General features: G+C 43.4%; 1 protein-coding gene across 1 annotated transcript in view; it reads left to right on the top strand.

The window, feature by feature from the left end:
- Positions 1-3,665: 3,665 nt before the first annotated feature.
- tbx15 (T-box transcription factor 15) overlaps positions 3,666-22,500 on the top strand; it is a 30,707-nt gene continuing 11,872 nt past the window's right edge. Inside the window, exons 1-4 of the mRNA XM_062534462.1 lie at positions 3,666-4,162; positions 12,095-12,302; positions 14,839-14,940; positions 20,145-20,316. Of these exons, the coding sequence (XP_062390446.1) occupies positions 3,961-4,162; positions 12,095-12,302; positions 14,839-14,940; positions 20,145-20,316 (684 nt within the window). The 5' untranslated portion in view covers positions 3,666-3,960. The remainder of the gene's footprint in view (positions 4,163-12,094; positions 12,303-14,838; positions 14,941-20,144; positions 20,317-22,500) is intronic.

The raw sequence follows: 22,500 nt of genomic DNA, 5'->3' as shown, positions 1-22,500 counted from the left end.
GTTTTAAACGGGTACCGATCAAGCTGGCGCAGTGTGGTGATCGTTCGTTCGTCTGTAGGGCAATGACAAGCCCTCTCCACACTACTCGCATTGCGTTCTCCTCATAACCTAGCCTATAAGCGAAGATCCGCGTTTCGAGGAATGATAGGGAAATATACAGTCCTGCATGTAGCCTCGGTTTCCAGATCTTTCGTTATTTTATTCCAAATGCTATGATATGGGACGAAGCTATAAAGCGGAGCCATAAAGATGACACTTGCCATAAATTTGAAATCTCCGCCTGTGGCCAATCGCGCCAGAAGTGGCGCACGGCTTTACCTCTCGCCCGGGATAAAATTGATTTGTTGCAAAGAATTAAATACAAAATCCAATGTCATGTTAATTTATTTCACTGAACAGGGCTGTTTTATTCAGGTCAGAGGTCATATGCTTAATGTCTCACTCTTTTCAACAAGTGTATGCAACACTGTTTTAAAACTGGTTTACTTCACATGACCTCTGTTAAATTCAAGTTGAATAAGTGTGGCCTTAATTCTATAGGCCTAATCAGGTGTAAAACTAGCACAATAAAAAATATGGACTGTCTACAGTGAATTGTGCGGGCTGCCGGTTGTCAAACGCATGGGATTGGACACAACTCTCACAAAACCTACACGAGTCCAATATATATTTTTCTCAATTAATGGGCGGAGGAGCAAATAAACTGAATGCAACAGTGGACATCCACATCCTATAAATGGTAGTTTATCCTCTTACCTGTCTGCCCAGGGCAGTGCGTTGAGAGCTTGAAAACGAGAACTATGCACACCACAGATGTTATTTCAATAATGAATTGTTTATGTGTTGCGTTGAGATGTCATTTTGAGGAACCGAGTCGAGGATTTTTTTTTACCAATTCCACAGGGTGCATTGAATTGATTGGCTATTAAGCTCGTCTAATACATGACCGATATTCGGTCCGTTGTAATGGTTACACTCTTTAGTTTGCATTGCAAAATTGTTTTGTCAGCCGATGCTGTCTTGCTGGCCTGAATGCTTTGAAACCAGTTGCTTCAGCGTTAGAGACGGAGATCGGTGTTCTTCAGGACTATATTCCGTCGTATTTATCGTGTACCGACCAGAGAGGAGGATATTTAATATTCAGTCAAAACATGTTATTACTTGATAGACGAATGTATTATATACACAATCTCCGAAATCGGCTTTGCCCCCTGCCATGATCTGAGTATGCACTTCTGCTTATTTTTGCTAACTGTTTTCATGCGGCGGATGGCAAGACTAAAACATTCCTCTTACTGATTTGGGAGTTAGGCTACAGATTACAGGGATATTGATTGCTATCATTCAAATTCAAATTCATGAGAGTTTTAGAGAAATTCTAGAAATTAAGAAAATCATATTTCTATGAGTATAGGCTACCTAAACAGTGCTGAGTATGGCTACATTTACACGAGCACATTTATAATCCATCCTTTTGGTATTGGTAACTATAAATCAAAGATTCTAGCATATAGCTGGTATATGTCTATAGGTCAGATAATGACCCGTGCAATGAAAAGTCCACATAGTCTAGGTTGTACTGTACAAATGAGTAATCTCACATTTGCATTTTTAAGTTTTCATAATTCATAACAGCTTTGCCTCCATATATTAGACTTGTGCAAATTGCACGAAGCTACAAATGATGATCGTGAAAGAAATAACTAGTTAGATCTTAACGAATTAGTGAAAATATGTCTTATAAACCCTTTAAGACCTTAAAGAGATCCCTCATGTTGCCGGAGACAGGTGAACATGTTGACTAAAGTTGTCATAAATAATAAGAGGATGATTTTTCTTTTCTTTTTAAATTTTATTTCTCCACCGATTTATGCGGTCTGGTTAAGAAAATAAACCTATGCAATTATTTGAAAGAGTATTCTGGAGTTTGGGTTTTATCTAAGCAAACAATAACATGTCAAAGACTGACATCCACTTGGCACTGATTATGTCTTGCTAAGATTCTTATTGATGTCTTTTTGCGCTATTGTTGACTGTGTCAGGCTGGAAAGACTTTCATGCGTTTTCTTGAGGGGGTTCGACTTGACCAACAGAAGCAGTGCATGATCCTGACGGCAAGAAGGAACGACTGATGTGTTTGGTCTTTCACATCACCATATCCAATCATAATTACTTGAAGGTGATGTCAGAAGTAGTTCATTATTAAAACAAACACACCTAAGAAATTGGCTAATTGTTGCATAGTGCTCTTAATCAGAATGTTTTTTGAAGTCTATTTTGAATATGCCATAATTCTCAAATTTAAATAGCCTAGTTCAGTTTGAATAGTCTAAGAATGGCTTCTTAATTCTTCAAATTGGTTTGGTTTGTAATTTACATGCCATGTATTTCTTTTTTAAATAATATGACTCTCCTGCTGTAAATTGTCAAGCACAACGTAGCGGACCCTCCTTATTACGATAAAGTCGGAGAGAAACAGAACAGCTTTCTGGTCTTTAAAGTTGCAAAATACCCGCAATTTAATTATTTAAAATTACCTCCATAATTTATTGTTTTCGGGTCACTTCCCCCCCCCCCCCCCCATTATCGTTGGGCCACTCAATGATAGCGCGTGTAGGATACCCAAGGCTGTCAGCAGAGGCTAGACCCTGCGCTGACATCTAAACGAATTGCGTAGCCTATCTGTTATATACTTCAGAGCAAGATCCAGCAGCCGTGGACAGCCTTAAAGATCTTAAGCAGCAGCTCAGCACACCGAGTAGCCCATTTTGCAGGCTGACTCACCTGCCACCGAACTTAAGCCCTGTCGGATTTGCCCATGCACCGGAACGCCTAAATTAAGCTCAGTCGCTAAAGTATGTTAGAGAAATTACATTTCAGAACTATCCCGTGGGTTATGGAGTGACTGACATAGGTTTGGTAGCCACCGTATGGTGTATTTTTTGGGGAAACACCATAATGTGGAATAGCCTAAACATTTCTAACTAAAACTAAAAGCACGTTCTCTTCCGCAACGGAGAGAGAGCGCGCCATGTGGGTTCTAATTGATATTTTAAGTCTGATCTGAAAATGATTAAGCTGCCATAAGCTATATAGATTTTGGAGGCTATTGGCGCACTGGGCCCATAATAGCTGACAAAGTGTGGAATTCTTCCACTGTTTAAAAAGAGTAAATGCGCATCACTGTGACTTCATCGTGCACATACAGGCAATGCAGCAGAAGTGAATGAGTCAATAAATACAACTTTGAAGGGACGAGGGTAATTCATGTCGCAGAGCTGTCTTAAGTATAATAAGAACCGGGTTTTACTTCATGTAGATGAATGTAAACCTCAAGCTCATGGAGACATTCTTATTATATTGCCTTTTCCCAAAAACATTCAACCATATATTTTTCTTCATAAAGCCCCAACGAGGTTAATTTACTGTTGCACGGTCGGTCAGAAGAGTCCAGCCAAATGCTCCAACTCCACGAGCTGTTATTTCCCTCCTCTGTTATTGGACGACATATTTTGGTTTTCTCTCTTTCCGCGTTTCTCATTGGACACACGGGATTTGACAGGGAGCTAGAGGGCTGCCCTTACGGCTTCGAAAAAAAAGTTTCTCCAGAAGTGAGTATCAATCAGAGAGCAGAGAGAGGGACAGAGAGCGAGAGAAAGAAGGAGGCAGGACGGAGTCACGAAAACAGCTAGTCATTATCAAAATATCTCTTCGAACCACATTTCCTCTGCCGAGCCATTGACTGCTAAGGGACATGGCATCTAATCTCTGTAAAAGTTTAAAACTCTTTAGGTAGTCATAGGTTGGGGGATTACTTTTGTCACCGGAAAGTTTTTTCTTCTTCTTCTTCTTCTTCGTCCACGCTCGCTGTAAACTTTCTGCTTGTTGTGTTTGCTCGGTACCTGTGTGTGCGGAAGGAGTGTTTTTGTCGTCCCCTCTGCTGGATTTGTTGCGGGAGAGATGAGTGACAGGAGACGATCTGCCGCCGCGCTGAGCTCGAGAGCGCACGCCTTCTCGGTGGAAGCCCTGATCGGGACGAACAAGAAGCGGAAGCTCCGGGGCTGGGAGGAGAAGGAGCTCGAGCTCTCCATGGAGAGCCTCGCCACGAACGGACAATTAGGAGACGGTGACGATCCTGCGCATTGTCTGGATATCGACCCGGGTTAGTTGCGTAACGACAGTTGGCTTCTTTTTTTGTCCTGGTGTTGAACAAATGAATACGGGGTCTTATAAGTGGCATGGATTAAACGGCTGGCATGGGTGGCTTGTTGAGCAAGCTCAGCTGTTTTCACCATCATCCGTTAGATGATTGTTCAATCAAAGAAGTAGAACTAGTTCATATGGCAAAGATGGCTAGCAGTTTATAAACAAGTTTACTCTTTATTTTAAAATTAATAGTGGGTAGTCAGTGACGTGTGACTGCAATGTTCTTACTGCAATGCTTGGAAACAGTACACAAACTAGGCCTTCTGCGCTCCATGAACACACTTTAGCTTTTAAAAGTGGTATTTGAACTTTTTATAATATCATGAATATCATAAACTTAAAATATTATGAAGATCCCTGAGCACATAAATGTAACGCGGCGCGTTTTCATACGTAGCCTAATCAGATTATATATATTTTTTATTACCAAAAAAGACTACAACATTATTTAAAGGGTCATTTTAATTTGGTATGTCTAATTATATAACTCAATATCAGCTTACTCTTGAAGCTGTCCACAATTTGAAAAGCGTGACATGTGTTTTTTTCAAGGCCGAGCTTTTAGCTATCAAGTATTTTCAAGCGCTTAACTGACTGCTCTGCGTATTGAAATACACAGAGTGTGCTTGTAGTGAAATTACGTTAGTCAGTTATGCAATAGTCTTTTCCTTGGTTCATATGTTTCATTAGAGTTAAGTTAAAAGGATTTGACGGCATACATTGTTACCACTAGTAACATTGTTACAACGTGCAAACTCCTGCAAACAGGTGAGGATGTGTACACAAGTCTTTCACAATTCAACAAGTCTCTCGGTGTTGTCAGATTAGATTTGATTGTGTGTGTGTGTGTGTGTGTGTGTGTGTGTGTGTGTGTGTCCGTGTGTGTGTGTGTGTGTGTGTGTGTGTGTGTGTGTGTGTGTGTGTGTGTGTGTCCGTGCAATGGCATGTGTTTGTGTGAGCGACGGCACAGGCGCGCTTGTAGTGTGTGTGTCCCCTCGCTGGACTTGTAGCGATGTTGCATTGCTCATCCCTTGTTAGTTGCTCCGTCGGACCTTTTGAGATAAGGTTAGACAAAGAAGAAGACGCTCAACTGATAAATCTATCTTCCCTGATTTTCAAGCCCTGCGAATTAGCTACTGCTGTTAATATTGAAGTCAAGTGCATTACAGGTTCAAAAAATCACTTTGGTGACCTTTAATGTCGAGCCCTACTTGACTGTGTTGCAAAGGGAGTTACTTACGGGCCTTTCAACGGTAAGATACATTTTAGCTTCTACTACCTAAAAGATAATTAATTCGATATTTTTGTCACATGGGATGCAGTTTCGTAGATGGTAATGGTTACGCGTTAGAAATCAATATGCCCTGAATTTAGCCTCTTTTTCAACTTTGCCTCAACTTTTGCCTCTTTTCAACTTGCCATCCTTAAAAACCCGCTTGACAGTTAAGCATCATATACTCTTTCTCTCTTCTCTCTCTCTCTCTCACTCACACACACACACACACACACACACACACGCACACACACACGTAAATAAATAAGGATAAAACAAAATTCGAGCGCAATCAACACCAGCAGTATTTTTTATTTTATTTTTTGCTAAGATTGTACTCCAACTGCAAGCGTATACAATTGTCAATAATTAATGATTAAATAAACCGGCATGGTCTTTTCCGACGTGATGCTCTTGGGAGATCCTTAGAGAATTAAAGTATAAGTGGTTCGAGCTGAGCGTGCATCCTCAATTCATCTGAGTGCAATTGAGAGACGCTTCAAATGTAGGCCCGGCTCGCTTATTAACCAGGGACATGTAGCCTAGCTGAAATGGTCCGTTGCTAATTGATTGCCAATAATTGAACAATTTAGCACTGACCTCCAGGAGATATTACAGGTACAATATGTCGGTTTCCTTCTCTGTTTTAAAAGATAAACTGACATCTTTTTTTTGTGTTTTGCTGCAAAGACTTTTCCCACGCGCTGACTGGAAGACAATTTAACCTATCGAAGAATGCTTGATGTTTTTAACAGGCGCGGATGACTTAATTTGCCAAGACTTTTCCATTCACCGAAGAGTTCCTGAGTCTCCGTTTTTACAAGCTTACCCTCGGAGCTTTGATAAAATATATTAGGCTATTTTGTGCTTATGGAAACACTGCGATCATCCACCCAAGTAACTAAATCTGAAGACTGTTTTTACAGTGTAATTCTAACGCTTTATAATCATCACAAATGCTGTCATGTCAGATTTTTGTGTAAAATGTAATTTGAAGAAATTAACTAAATAGATTTTTTCCCCCAAAAGAATAACCACGTCATCTACTCGACATACCATGTTCATACCAGCCTAAATGAAGTGTTTATATATATATATATATATATATATATATATATATGAAAATAATCTGAAGTTGACCAGCAACATCCATAACTCAAAGACAACCGACCATTTTTCAGATCTGAATAAACGCGACAGGTTGAGTGACCTGACCCACGCGAAAGGTCTTCAGTGCGCTCCGAGCCGTCTACCGAGTGATGCCCAGAACAAGTGTTCCCTGTCTGGAATGTCTCATAGATGAAGACTGGGGAACTAAATCTGTCCATAACAAGGACACAAGTTGTCATCCCCACGTTAAGAGTTTAGTCACTCGAGAATTGTTTTCGTGCTTGCTCTGCTGCGTGTGTGTGTGTGTGTGTGTGTGTGTGTGTGTGTGTGTGTGTGTGTGTGTGTGTGTGTGTGTGTGTGTGTGTGTGTGTGTGACTGGGTGCATGAGTTGCTTGATTGAAAAGACACCCCGAGGTCCAGTGTGCTTGGTGTTTTTTTTTTGTTCTTGGCAGTGCAAGAAGTGTGTGAGTTTGCATCTTTCAGCCGTGTCTTGAATGCACTCGATTATTCGCGATCATTGAAAACAGCTCGACTTGGTCAGTAGTTGTGAGTCTTAATGTGATGGTTTTGCCCTCTTTTGCGACTGCAAACCGGCAAAACATTAGTTCTGAAACATTTTCAAGGAAGGATTTGATCAAAGGCTACGGGAACCCGCCATTAAAGTAGGCTAATGTGGACCGCGAATCCACTCGACTGTAGGCTACATGTCTCGACTTAAGGTAACGTATTTTAATATAGAAAAACTATTCTTCTTTTTTTCTTATTTGGAGAGTAGACACTTTGACAATGATTCAAAAGTATTAAAAAACACAGTGTCTTGATGGAATATGTTATCTTCCTCGGCCGTAGAAGCAAGGAAAGAGAGAAGCAGGCCTAGTGCTTTTGACTAGTGTACGACTTGCCAGAATATTAATTAATGCGTAATAGTAGGCTATATCACGGTTAAAGTGAATGATGAAGACATTTGATATTTCTTATTAAGTTTTAATTAGAGAATGTGCTTGAAACGAGCTTATACAAACACAGTTGAAACGTGAATGCCCCTGGTGACAGTGTGGAAAATATTCCATTCGGTATTTTAAATAGGACAGCTCTGTCATCAGTCCATAAATTCACACTTCTGTGTAAATATTATGCATCTGACGGTGCATTTTTACAATCTCTAGGAAAATTACAAATGCATGTAAGGCAGGCTTAAATTTCTCATATTTGTTAAAAAAGCCTATGCGGATGAATTTTATAACATATTATGTTTCACTGTGGAAAAAATAGAGCCTGCCATCTAGCAGTTTATTATGAGCATTTTTCCGCCACAAGTGTAATGCTATGCACTGAATATGAAACCCAAACCTTTTTCTAAATACAATTACCCAATACACGCGTTTACATTTAACATTTGAACTATAGGCTATCTATGTGCGCATAAACTTTTCTTTGTGAAAGACATGTCTCACTGGTGTTTTTCTATGGACCGGCAAAGCAGCTTAAAATATATCCCTCAGCTATGGAGGCCAAATGAAAGACGACAGATGTGTGTGCTCGAAAAAAGGGTTTTTAATCTTTATTTTTATTGCCTCCCTCATACGCAAGCTCCAGCGAAGCCCAGCGGAAACAGGTGGCTGTGTTCCGTGTGGATAGGGTTACTTTGCAATTTCATGCTTGGTGGATCGCTACTTACCCACGCTACATGAAGTAGGCGAAAAAATAGTGTGTTACAAGTGCATTAAATGCATTTTCTATCCATAAATCTCCTCGCATTCGGAGAAACATGAATGATGTGTTTGGGAAGTGTTGTAGTGTTCATAAAGGAATAAATGCCCCCCCCCCCCATCTCTCTCTCTCTCTTTCTCTCTCATACACACACACACACACACATACAAAGACACACTGATCACAATCGGCCAGATCTTCAACTTAAGCAACTTCTGACCCCAGTGGTGGTGAGGCACCATGCAAAGAAATAGTGACCACAGAAACCAATAATGAGCCATTTTGAACATCCGATGAGAGCCGCTCCAATCAGGCAGGCCTGGCCATTGATGGGCCTGGGAGCGATTGCTCAGGCACATTATTTTGCAGTCATTCTCTCTCACTCAGTTACTCACTCACTCACACACACACACACACACACATACACACACACACACACACACACACACACAAACATGCAACTGTGCTTCCAGGAAGCCTTCAAGTGCTGAGCCTCACTAACATTGTTACAGTAGATCACACTCTTTTTTTTTTTTTTTTAGCCATTTGTCATCTCTCTCTCTCTCTCTACTAACTTGTCACCAGAGGTATTTGCAGCTAGTTTGGAGTGATGACTTTTGTGTTTGGGTGTTTAGAAGTAAGCCTTGTCCTCGCCTTAAAAACGCGGGTGCGTTTCCGTCTCCTCGCTGTCAGTCACATGTCCGGCGCTTATTGTCCGGCGGGTCGCTGGACGGACCCCTCTCTCTGACCGGAGCCTCTCGGCCACATTTCTCTCCTCCGCCGCCGGCCCGGCTTGGCGTTGACCCTTGGACCCTCCTCCCCTGTGTCTGTCTCCCTCCGTCTCTTTCTTCTTTTCACACTTGCTTTATTAGCTCTCTCCTCTCTCTCTCTCTCTCCGCTCAGGCCTCTCTCTCTCTCCTTCTCTCTTTCTCTGTCCATTCCCTTTCTCCCGCTCTCTCTCTCCCTCTCTCTCGCTCTTTCTCAGTATTCTCTCATTCCAACATCAGGCCGGCAGCGGTGTAATGTATTGCAGGCGTGCGTGAGTCTGTTCACACTTTTACCCAGTTCTTAGGTTCCCCTGTGCTTGGCTGTGTTGGCCCCCTTCTTCTCTTTCTCTCTCTCTTTCTCCTTCTCTCTCTCACACTCTCTCTCTCTCTTTCCCTCGCTCTCTCTTTCCCTCTCTCTGGTTTGGCAACACTCATGCGGGGGAGCTCGCCGAGCTGCTGGGAGATTTGTCGAGGGCCCTCTGCCGAGGTGGCGTCGGGGTCGCTTTGCGTGTGTGTGTCTTTGTGTGTGTGTGTGTGTGTGTGTGTGTATGTGTGTGAGAGAGAGAGTTTGTATGTGTTTGTGTTAAGTGTATTGTGTGTGTGTGTGTGTGTGTGTGTGTGTGTGTGTGTGTGTGTGTGTGTTTGTGTGTGTGAGAGAGAGGTTTAGGGGTTCGAGGCGAGCCCGATGACAGCGGCACTGAAAACGACAGAGCCTGATGGCTTTGGAAGGGGCTGAGAGATCGTTGTGATCGGTAATCAACAGCCAGTCTACGGCTGCTGGCTCTTAGATCTGCTGGTGTGTGTGTGTTTGTGTGTGTGTGTGTGTGTGTAGAGTGGATGGATGGATGGAAGGGGGTCATCAGTATAATCACGTTGAAAGGATCTCTCAAGAAGATGCTGAAAGGTCTCTTCTACCCTCCCTCCCTCCCTCCCTCCACCATGACCATTTGTGGTTGACTCCTGTAGTGTGTGTGTGTGTGTGTGTGTGTGTGTGTATGTGTATGTGTGTATTAGTCTGAGCTTGCGCCTGTGTGAAGGCCATGTTTGTCCATCTGTGGGAGTGTATGTATGTGTGTGAGTGTGTGTCACTGGGTGTGTGTGTTCTGTGTGTTTCTCTGCACATGGAGTTCAAGCAGTCGGTATGCGTCTGTGTGAGTATGTGTGTGTGTGTGTGTGTTTGTGTGCCTGTGTGTATGTGTTCAGGGCATGCTAATTTATTAATGATTGTTTGAGCTGTTGTTTATACTCCATGCGTGTTTGTACATTTATTAATGTGCACCTATGTTTTGAATGAGCCTTATATGCATAGATATATATACAGCTTATATGTCTATGAAGTGTGTGTGTGTGTGGGGGGGGGGGGTGTAACGTGGGGATGGGTGCAGTCCTCTCATGTCCTCAGAAGCCTCTGTGCCCTGGTGCGTTCTGGGTGTTGAAGACTTCGTGGTCGGGGCTGGGCTCATGTCCAGCTGCCCAAGCCGCTAGCCCTACCCCCCCCCCCCCCCCCCCCCCCACACACACACCCTCCCCATGCTTCTCTCCCCTTGCCTCAATTTCAGGATGGACAGTGCCAAAAAAAAAGAGAAGTGATGACTGTCAGTACCCGCTCTGACTGGCAAACTGACAAAGAAATGTTCACACAGACAAGAAAGAGACCAATTCACCAACTGAAAACTGAGCAATATAATTTGATTTTCTATCTTGTTCCCTCTTTGGTGGCTGCATCCTAAATCAGTCATGCTATACTTCTGAAAATTCCCAGTCTCGCTTATACCGTGGGCTTTTTTCCCTGGACTGCATAAGATCCGATCTGGTTTGGTGGGCTTAGCTCTGTGTGTGTGTGTGTGTGTGTGTGTGTGTGTGTGTGTGTGTGTGTGTGTGTGTGTGTGTGTGTGTGTGTGTGTGTGTGTGTGTGTGTGTGTGTGTGTGTGTGTGTGTGTGTGTGTGTGCATGTGTGCAGGCAGGCATGGAGAAAGACTCTCCTGAGTGTATTTAGAAGTCTAAAGGGTAGGATGGTTCACCGATATGGTGGGGGCACCTTTTGCATGTGTTCTATTTTCATCACATTGACACCAGGTTACACACTTGGTGTGTCACCAAAAACAGCATTTAAACATAGTCTATTATATACGCTGCATAAAACAATAAAGAAAATCAAATACTCTTAACTCTATAATAATAGTAATAATACCAAACAAAAAAGAAAAAAACGTATTTCATGTACTGTATTAAAAATAATGACTAGCTGTCTATTCTTAGTTGCTTGAAATCCAACAGTAAACATTTCTTATCCACATGTTATTAGGTTAAAATCCTTGAACAAATTCAAAACATTATTTTATTCAAATTAATGTATTTTTAAATTATGTGCCTGTTGACACATCCAAATCTCAGCAGGCCCTAAGTTTATGCTGCTTCTAATGCTCACAGCCACCGATAATCCTGTCGACCCAACTGAAGCTCTCCATCTTGAAAATTCAACAGTATTAAATGGCGTCAAAATAGTTATTTCTTCTTGTTTTTTGGAAGTTTTTTTTAAATGTTTTTGTTTTTAACAACATGTCTAAAAATTGCATTTCAACGACCAGTCTGCATAGCCTACGTCTTTTAAAGTATATCACCTATATAAACCATAGCTTTACATGGCGTTATGTCATATCAATTGGATATATTTTGCCCTTATTTGTTTGCTTTGTTTGGATATCGTAGCGCGCACTGACGAAATATTTAGGCCCAACAGAGTATCCGCTAATTTATGGTGCCTATAACATGGGTGCCAATTTGACAGAATATTGACAAGATCTGTAGTCCAAGAGTAACAGCACTGAAAGTCAAATTGGATTTATTTTCCTTATGTATAAAAAGAAACGAGTTGTCATACCTCTCACAGCCAGAGAGGATCCACGTCGTTACCTTTCCTGGCTGCAGGCGACGTTACAAACCCGCCAACTTTCCTGAGTCCTATCAGTCTCTTTCTGCCGTCTGTCCCTTTTATTGCTCTATTTATTTACTTGCAACCTTTTCGCAGATTCGGAGGCCAGTCCCGGCTCAGACGGCGAGGGTTTGGCCGAGCGGACGTCCTGCTCTTTCGGATCCCCTGCCGACTTAGCCCCCGCCGGTTGCGACCCTTCGCCCTCTGCGTCCATGGAGGAGATCCAGATGGAGCTGCAGTGCGCTGACCTCTGGAAGCGCTTCCACGATATCGGCACGGAAATGATCATCACCAAAGCAGGAAGGTAGGCTATCCCCGTCGATGGCGCATGTCAGGAGAATGAAATAGAATGGGTGAGGTCTGGAAAATATTTTTTTTGCATTTATTTATTTATATGTTTATCTATTTATTTATTTTAAAAAATAGGTATACATTTTTTTATGGATTCATTTATGAAGTGATTAGCAATAATTAGGTGACACGAGGTTAAAATTGTTTATGAAGTTCGACGGAGAAAGGGCAGTAATTAGGCTGCTACCTAAGCCCACCTTATTGAAAACATATTTCTTCCGTACAGCGAGAGACACACACACACACACACACCCACACTTGTCTCGCACCGAAAGGCCACTGCGCTGGGGGAATAACTTGAGCACGCTATGTTTTTTGGGGTGCTAATGTGTTGCACATGGGGGCAAGGGCTCCGGACGCTCGTGAGTCGGTCTCTAATCACACACCATACATGACGCGCGCAGGGGTATTCCTGTGGTGATGTCAGAACGGACTGTAACCGACACAGAAAGGAGAGAGCTGTTTCTAATTAATAACTTTGAAATATGTTTTTGGTTTTCTGGCTCTTCTGGGCAGCAATTACAGCCCTAGCCGAGCATATAACTTAACCTACACCGGTCTTAAGAGGACCTTTACCCCGTTCATTCTCGCGCTGGGACTGCCAGGCATTTCCCATGTCGTTCGGGCCTTTTACGATCATCATGCTGATATGAAAACGTGTCCGCATTCATTAGAATCGCATTTATCTACTCTGAAACACAGACAAAACTTTCAGCTCAGAATATTTTTTTGCAAGGCTAGACGGCTGTAAAGTGAAAGTCATTAATAAAAGCCAGAAAAAAGAAAGGAAAGGAAAGGGAAAAAGACCTCATGTAGGAAATACCAAGTCAACTGGGAACCCTTTTGCCTAAGTGTCGCAAAGGTTGAGAATAAACATTTGTTGTCCCGCTTGTGTCATGGCCGCGTAACGGTGGAACACTTGCTTATTCCGGAATTAGGTTGCGTGTCCAACCTTTTCCAAAGGTCTTCTGTCGGCCCCCATAACCGCGCCTGCGTATGGACTCCGGAGACTTAAATATTCTGTTATGAGTTGTGAAGCGATATCGGCGACGACTTGAGAGGCATTACTATTCCGTCTATTTCTAACTTCTCTAAAGATTTTCATAACAATAATTGTGTTATTATTATCATCATCAGTAATGAAATTATTAATAATAGACCAATAATAATATAGGCTAGTACTAGTATTAATAACAGGCCTAATAAAAATATGTGTGTGATTACCGTATGCTGACCTCAGCCTTTTGATCACCATGAGTGTATAAAGCAAGCATTATAATAGTCACATCCTATTCTACTTAATAACTAATTTTTTTTTGACACGCAAGGTCTTCATACATCACATAAACAGCTTATGAAACATAGGCTACAATAAACAGCAATGCGCGCAATTCTGGTGTAGGCCCATTGTAGGCTAGTGTGGGTTAAAATATAATTTTTGAAATGAACATAAACAGACCCCCCCCCCCCCCCCCATAAAGATAAATGTCACTATTTCCATATTCTTCGACATTCATGCGTATCTGCCTTTTACACCAGAGTGTTTGCTCTCCTGTAGGCTACTTCATAAATTGGAGTTTTGGAGGTAAATATAGGATTGTCAATCTATCATTCTCATACTCCATAAATTAGATTTACTTGGGTAATAGCCCCTGAAACGTAATTACTCTCCTCATTTTAGCGCAAGGCTTACGTGAATAGCTGTGTGTATTTCATGCCTTTGCTAATAATAAGCCTATAGAAGGGAAGTACGAAAACAGCCCTTTTTTCTCATTATGGACGGAAAGATTTATGACGTTAAAATGAAAAGGAGAAAAAAATGCGGCGTTTGAAGTGTAAAATGAGGAATTGTTTTTAAAATCTCTCTGTATGCCGTGTTTTTTTTAATGCGTTCCTTTGTTCGCAGCTCAACTTATTTTCCTAGTTTGCATCAAATGACTGATGTTTCTGAGGAGTGAGTGCATATTGTCAGCTGCGGGTGAGGGTTTGGGGGGGGGGGGGGGGGGGGGGTCTTCGCCCACAAGCAGGCCTGTTTTGGGGTGTTGCTGTAGCCTACTAAAGCTACGTAATGTAGGCTACGTTTAATGAGATAATGCTTTTGACCTCATGAAAAGAAAGGGTCACCATAAACGATTTAATATTTGTTAATAATGCATATGGTTGTTTTCCTCAAATTATCCTAAATGACCTACAATATATGAAACAGGGCCTTTTAAATTGCTTTGGTTTTATTTCGACAGAGAAGGGAGTGGAATTATTATGTGTAAAACTACTTTCAAAGTTGGTTAGAGAAATTGGACAGTGGAATGGAGCTTTGAATGAGGACGGTAACCTTATTCATAAATCACTAGACTTCTGTTTTTGTAATTCCCCTTTTCAAATAGGTGGTCTGCATCTTGGCTGCTATATCTGTGCCTTTTATATTTTAATATATTATTTAATCATCGCCTTATTGTTGCATCATGCTGTCCTCTTCTATTCTCTTGTAGGAGGATGTTCCCCGCTATGAGAGTGAAGATCGTGGGTCTAGATCCCCATCAGCAATACTATATCGCCATGGACATCGTGCCTGTGGACAACAAGAGATACAGGTACACACGCTGGACACAGCATAGGGGAGCAAGAGCTCACTCAGAGGAATGCCAACACAGCCCTTAATTACTATAGCAACGGGATAGCACTGTCATATCCACTTGGACTGTGATTTTCTCTTTCCTTCACACCTTGAAAATTGACTTGTGTATGACTATTTTTTTTCTTTTTAAACCTGACCATTATCTTCCTTCATATATAGGCTAACTTCTGTTTTTTTTCTCTGAAAGTTGAACAAGGGCACGTTGACATGCTATGTTTTGTATTTTAGCCGTCATAAGATGTTTTATTGTTATTATTTTTCTTTCTTTCTTCGGAGTGGGGTGGTTTCAAACAGTTGATCCCATCTGAGCACAATAAACACCCTCTCCGCTCCCAGTGACCTGAACGGTTTGAGGAGGAAATGTTTGTTGGACATGAGACGGTCGCCCTGATGTATGGCATGATAGCAATTGGCCCCGGGGAGGGAGAGAGGGACTTGGGCACGGAGACCGGCAGAGCACTGGTGCTCGCCAAGGCCACTACACATGGATGGACTTAGCCATTGTTGATCATGGCTGGAGGCTAGATACCAAAGAGGAATTGAACGGTTTCACGCTGAGGAGCTGTGATATATTTTAGAGAGAGAGAGAGAGAGAGAGAGAGAGAGAGAGAGAGAGAGAGAGAGAGAAAGAGGTGTATTTTGATCAGCTCACCGTGTGGTGGTGAACGCCGTTAACTGCATGAGGTTTTTTTTTTTTTTACGTGACACGTGGAAGCAACATCATCAGAGCTTTGTGGGCGCCATCATGGGAAAATGGCTTTATACAATTTGCAGTCATTTGCTTATGGAAAAAATCACCACCAACACTATTCATCTGAGTCTGGTTTTTAATATGCTAAAGTGATTTTTCAAGTTAATCTGTGTCGTTTTTTTCTCCTCTCCTTCTGTCTCATGAGGTACAATATGAAACCCTCACCAAAACAATTTGAAGACTACAGCTTTCTGGCCAAAAGAGTGCAGACCATTTGGAGAGAAGGCCAATATCTTTGCATTGCATCCAGCATTTTAGAAGCCAGAAGATCTTGTAAAGTTAAATAGGATTTTCTTGCTGGCTTGGGGATTTTTACCACAAGCCTTAGTTGGCCATGCACAGAACTGTCACTGGAATGTCTCATAGTTCTTCAGGACCAGGGGGGTGTTAGGGGGTATGGGGGGGGGGGGGGCTGGAAATGCTGGCTTTATTGGTATTTGCTTGCTTTGCTTAGGCCCAATGCCTTTCTCAACGAGACCCGAGTTTATATTAGACTTGTAAAAATCTTTGTGTGTGTATTACTTGTGTTACGTCTTCCTTTTCATGTGGTCAGGCCAGCATGGCTTAAGCTCGAGAGCGCAAATAGCTAAGTGCAGACGACAGCCTTGTCCGGCCTTTTAGATGTGCCTCATCAATATATTCAGAAGTATCTGTTCTTTTACAAGCTACACACACACACACACACACACACACACACACACACACACACTCGCACACACGCATATGCACACACACGCATATGCACACACGCACTCACACACTCTCTCTCTCTCTCTCACACACACACACTGTGAAAAACACATGTGCATATGAGAAATCCTGTCTTGAGGCAAACAGTGAACACACACTCTGGTGTACCCTGTAGGGTAATGTAATAGTGATACTTACTCTGTCAGTAAGGTAACCCAATATACGACTTGGTTTTGGCTGCCTGTGTGTGTGTGTGTGTGTGTGGGTGTGTGTGTGTGTGTGTGTGTATGCGTGTGTGTGTCAAAGAGGGAAAGAGAATGTGATGTGTGTGTGGGGGGTACATGCTGAACTGGGCTCCATGTGCTTGTGCAGGAGGGAAAATGCTCTTGAAGTGTGTGTGTGTGTGTGTGTGTGTGTGTGTGTGTGTGTGTGTGTGTATTTGTGCTTGGACTTGAATGTGACTCTTCCACAGACGTTGGTGTGTGTACTCTCTGTATAGCACATTTCAGTACTGTGTGTGTGTGTGTGTGTGTGTGTGTGTGTGTGTGTGTGAGTGTGTGAGAACATGCTAGCATGCGTGCGTGTGTACGCACGTGCATTCGGTCCAGTGCGGACTCTGCTGGACAGCTTTTGGTCTCTCTCTTCCCCGGTCGAGGCCAGTCCGAGAGGGTGTCACATAAAGTGGGATCTTTATTGATTGTGCTTGAGCCAGATGGCAGATTTATGGCAGATGAAAGGGCCCTAATCAAATTTCCAGTCCTGTTTGGAGCTAAGGTTTCCCCCTTCTTTAACACTTTCCCTGCTACACAGAGCGTAACCCTAAACAGCACTCCAAACAGGAAATTACAGAAACGCCTGGCATTCTATGTGTATGTGTGTGTGTGTGCGTGTGTGTCTATGTGTGTGCATTGCCGTGTGTGTGTGTGTGTGTGTGTGTGTGTGAGAGAGAGAGAGAGAGAGAGAGAGAGAGAGAGAGAGAGAGAGAGAGAGAGAGAGAGAGAGAGAGAGAGAGAGAGAGAGAGAGAGAGAGAGAGAGAGAGAGAGAGAGAGAGAGAGAGAGAGTGAGTGATTGAGTCAGAGTGTGTGAGTAAAACTGTGTTTGTGCGCATATGTGTGTATGTGTGTGGTGTGACAGAGTGTGTGTGTACTTCCCCATTTGTTTGCCAGGAGGATGTCTGTGTAAGTATGTGTGAGTGTATTCATGTGGGCCAGTATGTGTGTGTGTGTGTGTGTACAGTGTGTACAGTGTGTGTGTGTGTGTGTGTGTGTGTGTGTGTGTGTGTGTGTGTGTGTGAGTGAGCACACATTTGTTTTTTCCTGCCGGGAGGATGTGTGCATATGTATGTGTGTATGCACTGGCATGTGTGAGCTCTCATTTATTCCACTGTCTGCATTGCACATGTGTGGGCTTGCACATGTTTGTGCGTTAAGGTGTGGTATCAGCAAGGTGAGTGTGTGCATGTGTGTATGCGTGTGCGTGTGCATGCGTGCGCGCGCGCGCGTGTGTGTGTGTGTGTGTGTGTGTGTGTGTGTGTTTCTGAGACAGACACACAGGGGGGGTCTAATGCAGTGCAGCGTAAAAACAAAGGGGCCCAAATGAGAGGCTTTTGTCCGTGTTTTAGCGTTGAGTGATGACTTTGGCAGAGGCGTCGCTGCTAAGCGCTTTCAACTGCGCGCATGGCCAGAACTAAAGCCAAACAGCTGTGGGACCCATACCAGGCCTCCAGGCCTCCAGGGCGGCAGGGCACAGGAGGCAGCTACAGCACAGTCCTCCATCTCCTGCGAGGAGCCCAAGGGCCTTGCCTCCCCCATCTGTGTGTGTGTGTGTGTGTATGTGTGTGTGTGTATGTGTGTGTGTGTGTGTGTGTGTGTGTGTGTGTGTGTGGGTGGATGTGTTGTGGTACATCATAGCCCAAACATCGATCAGGGTTTTAATGACCATGACTTCAAATTAAAGCTAGGAAGTATGTAATATAGGCATAGTTGTGTGTGTGGGTGTGTGTGTGTGTCTATATCTCCGTCTGTGTCCGTCTAGTCTGTGTGTTGATGTGTTTACATCTGGTTGCGTATGTATGTGTTTATATGCGTCTTGTGTCTGCATCTGTGTGTGTGTGTGTGTGTGTGTGTGTGTGTGTGTTATTTTGTTTGTGGGTTCGTGGCCTGACTGAAGGGTTCATGTATGCTGTTATTTTGTGGATGAGTGGATGAGTGTGGTCTACTGATTCGCTCAGCTGCTGATAGGAAGGTTCATAACCTTGACAAATATCATAGTATGCTGTTTGTGGGACACTATGGCTCATTCATGTCTATGTAGCCCCAGCAGATGCCCCCCATCTTGAGCTATCCTGTTAAATAGGACTGTTGCCGTGCCACTGTAGCTTCAGTGTTTGTTTTTAGGGGTTTAGGCGCCCGGACTCCATCATGCACCTTGGGACAATTTCAGTTGTTGTTGGCGCCATGTGAATAAAATTGAAGCCAAATGAATGGAGTTAAAATCAATGAGAAGGTGGGATGCCATCTCTATGTTCCAATCATTGTTCTAAACCAATTTAGTTTTCTGCCATCTCTATGTTCTACTCATTGTTCTAAACCTATTCAGTGCTTTCCCATCTCCATGTTCTAGTTGTCGTGCTAAATGTAGAACAACTCATGTGCTCTGGACGTTGATACACCAACTGAATGTGGGTGGGGACCGAGCTTCGATTCCTGCCGTTCCGAGTCCACGTTGCTTAAGATGAAGTGTCTGCTAAATATCAGTCAGCTTTACATGTCAGTGCACACAGACTCTCTGCTCAGTCCACACAGACATGGGGGTGTGAGTTTGACAGCGTATTGTGCCACTGTGGCCAGGCCAAAGTCAGACGCTCAATGGTGTTTTTTGCCCATAACGGCACCTTCCAGGCAGCACAGCCTAAAAGGCATTACCTTTACCCTATTCCTAACCCTTACCCCCTCAACCCTCATCCTACCCCTAAACTGAGGGGAGTAGTGCCTTGAAGGCAGCGTTGCCTGGAAGGCACCGTTGAGGGAAAATAATACCAAAGACCAAAGTCAGACGCACATTGTGGGCTGAGTCAGGCTGAAGTTAATTGATAATAGATAGATAGATCAGACTGTAACACTGGTTGCACGTGATTGGTTTATTCAATTCCACGTCACCAGAGAGGTCTCGTTCATGTCGTAGTCCCCGCATTGATGTAGCTTCCAGCTACTGTACAGTATATCACCACTGAATTCAGGCCCAGTGTGTTCATGCTGATACTGCTGGATAACCCCAGTGGAGGCCTGTCTGACAGGGAGGCTGACCAGATCGTCTTCTGGAATATTCTCTTTAAATGCAAAACATGAATGCAATGTTTCAAATGAAGAGACCCTGAGCTATTGGCAAGTGAGGATGCAACAAAAAACACTGTCCAAAGCACTGTTATAAAACAGTTGTATTTATGCAAAGAGGGAGTGGAAAATATAAGCACATCTCATGTACTGGAGATTCCGTGAGATCACTGAGGGTGTTTACAGTACATTTGTGCCGATCAGTATGAAGTTAAAAGTTGAATTTAGCTCAACTCACTTCTTCATTACGAAGAAGTCAACAACTTTTCTTAAAATATTCCAGTGAGCCATTTTGTATAAACCTTGAAATTTGCTATGCTTTATTCTTTTTTTTTTTCTATAAAAGCATAATCCCAACCGCAATACATTGTGTGCCCTTTGTTCAGGTATGTGTACCATAGCTCCAAGTGGATGGTGGCGGGCAACGCCGACTCCCCTGTGCCCCCCAGGGTCTACATCCACCCGGACTCGCTGGCCTCTGGAGACACCTGGATGAGGCAGGTGGTCAGCTTCGACAAGCTCAAGCTCACCAACAACGAACTGGACGACCAGGGACATGTAAGCAAGCCTGCCAGCCTGACACACCTTAAACCTGTTTCTCTCACCTGTTGTTTTTTGGAGCTGGGTTCCAAACCAGTCAACTGCATACTTCAGTCACGCCACTCATTCAATCACTCAATCATCTCATTGGAACCAGTCAATCAACCAACCATTTTATTCTACCCATTCAATCAATTAATAATTTCATTCCATTCATTCAATCAACCAATCACCTTACTCTGCTCATTCAACTGACGTTTTGCTCTACACACTTCGGTTCTCTACCTTCTAGTGGATACTCTGACCTTCGGTACATTATGATGGCAAACTTTAATTTTTGCTACTTCAGAGCTAACTTGCAATGCAACTTGCAAAAGTAGTTGGCTTCTATTAACACCTGGTCAAAGATGACAGCTTTGGTTCCTTTTTGTAAGCAAACTTGAGAGGTCCATGAAAACCAACAGCCAAAACATCCCTTTGTGGTCTTTCACTCTAGTTCTCTCTAATATACTGCGCATATATTCTATAAAATAAATACTAAGGATGTTGTTATACAGTATCGATATGTTATAGGGAGTTATCAGCTCATTTCTATTTTTCTGCATAAACTCTATATGTAGTGAATAAATATTAGTTACACACAGTTAGTTACACATACACTCATTCTGTGTGAGTATATCTACTACTGTAGATACACTTTTCTACATTATGACCGCAGAACAGAAAGCACAGCTCAGCACTTAATTAAGCACTTGTGATGAAACGCTTTCTTAATTAAGAAACACCTGCAATGACTAAAGAGGCTCACTACTGGGTGTTACTAGGCTGAAAAGCAGCAGCGCTGCTTCTCCTCCATAGAAGTGCTGTGGTCGCTGTGTTGTGCTGTCGGTTTGTCTGGTTCATATCAAATGAAGCCTGTCTTTGCTGGAGATTAATATAGACTCGCCCATTTGGTTTACAGTAAATGCAGCATGTGTTTTGAGGGCACTGAGTCATGCAACTCAAAGACAATAGCAGACGGAGAAGGAGTGGGATTCTCAGACAGTCCCTTGTCGTGTGTCCCACGGTGCTAGTAGAGAATACAGCGAGCTTCTTCACGTCGTGTTTGCTTCCCACTTGAAACGTGGAAAGTCCTTCATGACTGATTTTCCCCTGTCCCCTCCCCTTTGCTGCCGCTCCGATGATGGAGCCTCCATTCGCGTGAGCGACTGGAGTTGGCGAGCCAGCCAGGGGTTGCTATTTATACCGACAGCTTCACTCCACTCCGCTCCGTTCCAGGGAGCCGTCATGCTGTGTCGCCATTGGATACCCACCGCGACGGTGACAGTGACTGAGAACAACAATATGGTGCGGCCGATGCGGGCCCAAACCGCAAGGGCCTACGCCCCCACATCGTGGACGGCTGGATGCGCCGGTCTGATCTGGCCGTCGTCGTCAACTTCAATACACTTCTCTGTTGTCTCTCTATCACTCTCTCTCTCTCTTTCTCTCTATTGCTGTTTCTCATCCTTCTTCCTCCCCACTCTCTCTCCCTATCTCTCTCCGTCTTTTCCTCGCTCTCTCTGTCTGCGATGGCGAGGCCGCCATGGAGCGTTTCAAAGGAGCAGCTCTTGGATTACTAGGCCGACGTTCAGAACTGATTAGAGGGAGGATAGATGGGCCGGTCTCTGCCATGTTGACGTTTACTGCCGCTTGGACCGCCAGTGGTGAGCGCGTCCTCGGAGCGATGTCGCTGGTGATAAGCTGTGACACAGATACGGCGAGAGATGAGGCTTAGGCACCAGCTCAAAGTGAAGGAAGAGCTTCGCCAGACTGGTTTGATTATCTTCTTACGGCCGTATTTGCAAAGCCCTCTCAAATCTATCATTACGGACGCTCAAGTCCCTATTGGGGGGTTCGGTGTGGGGAGCTGAAGTTTCTTTTTTATCGATGAACCCTCTGAATTTTTTTTTCTATTGGTGAACCCTCTAAACCTTTGATAGTGATTGAGTGAGACAGTGTCTCAATGTCTCACTGTCTAGTGTATGATTCAGCTCCTCTCTCAAAATGGCCGCCACAGACTCGTACAGTATGTGTTGGGAATGACTGTCTGTTTTTCCTCATCTGTCTGTGCTGCTCATTCATTCTGACATCCACAGACAGGTTTGGGCGTGAGCTATATTATGCGATGACTAGCCAAGCCAAATTGTCGGGACTGTTTTG

This window comes from Sardina pilchardus, chromosome 4 (assembly GCF_963854185.1).
Source record: "Sardina pilchardus chromosome 4, fSarPil1.1, whole genome shotgun sequence".
Lineage (NCBI taxonomy): Eukaryota > Metazoa > Chordata > Actinopteri > Clupeiformes > Clupeidae > Sardina > Sardina pilchardus.
The sequence above is the reverse complement of the archived record's forward strand: the minus strand, read 5'-3'. Positions and strand labels throughout refer to the sequence as shown.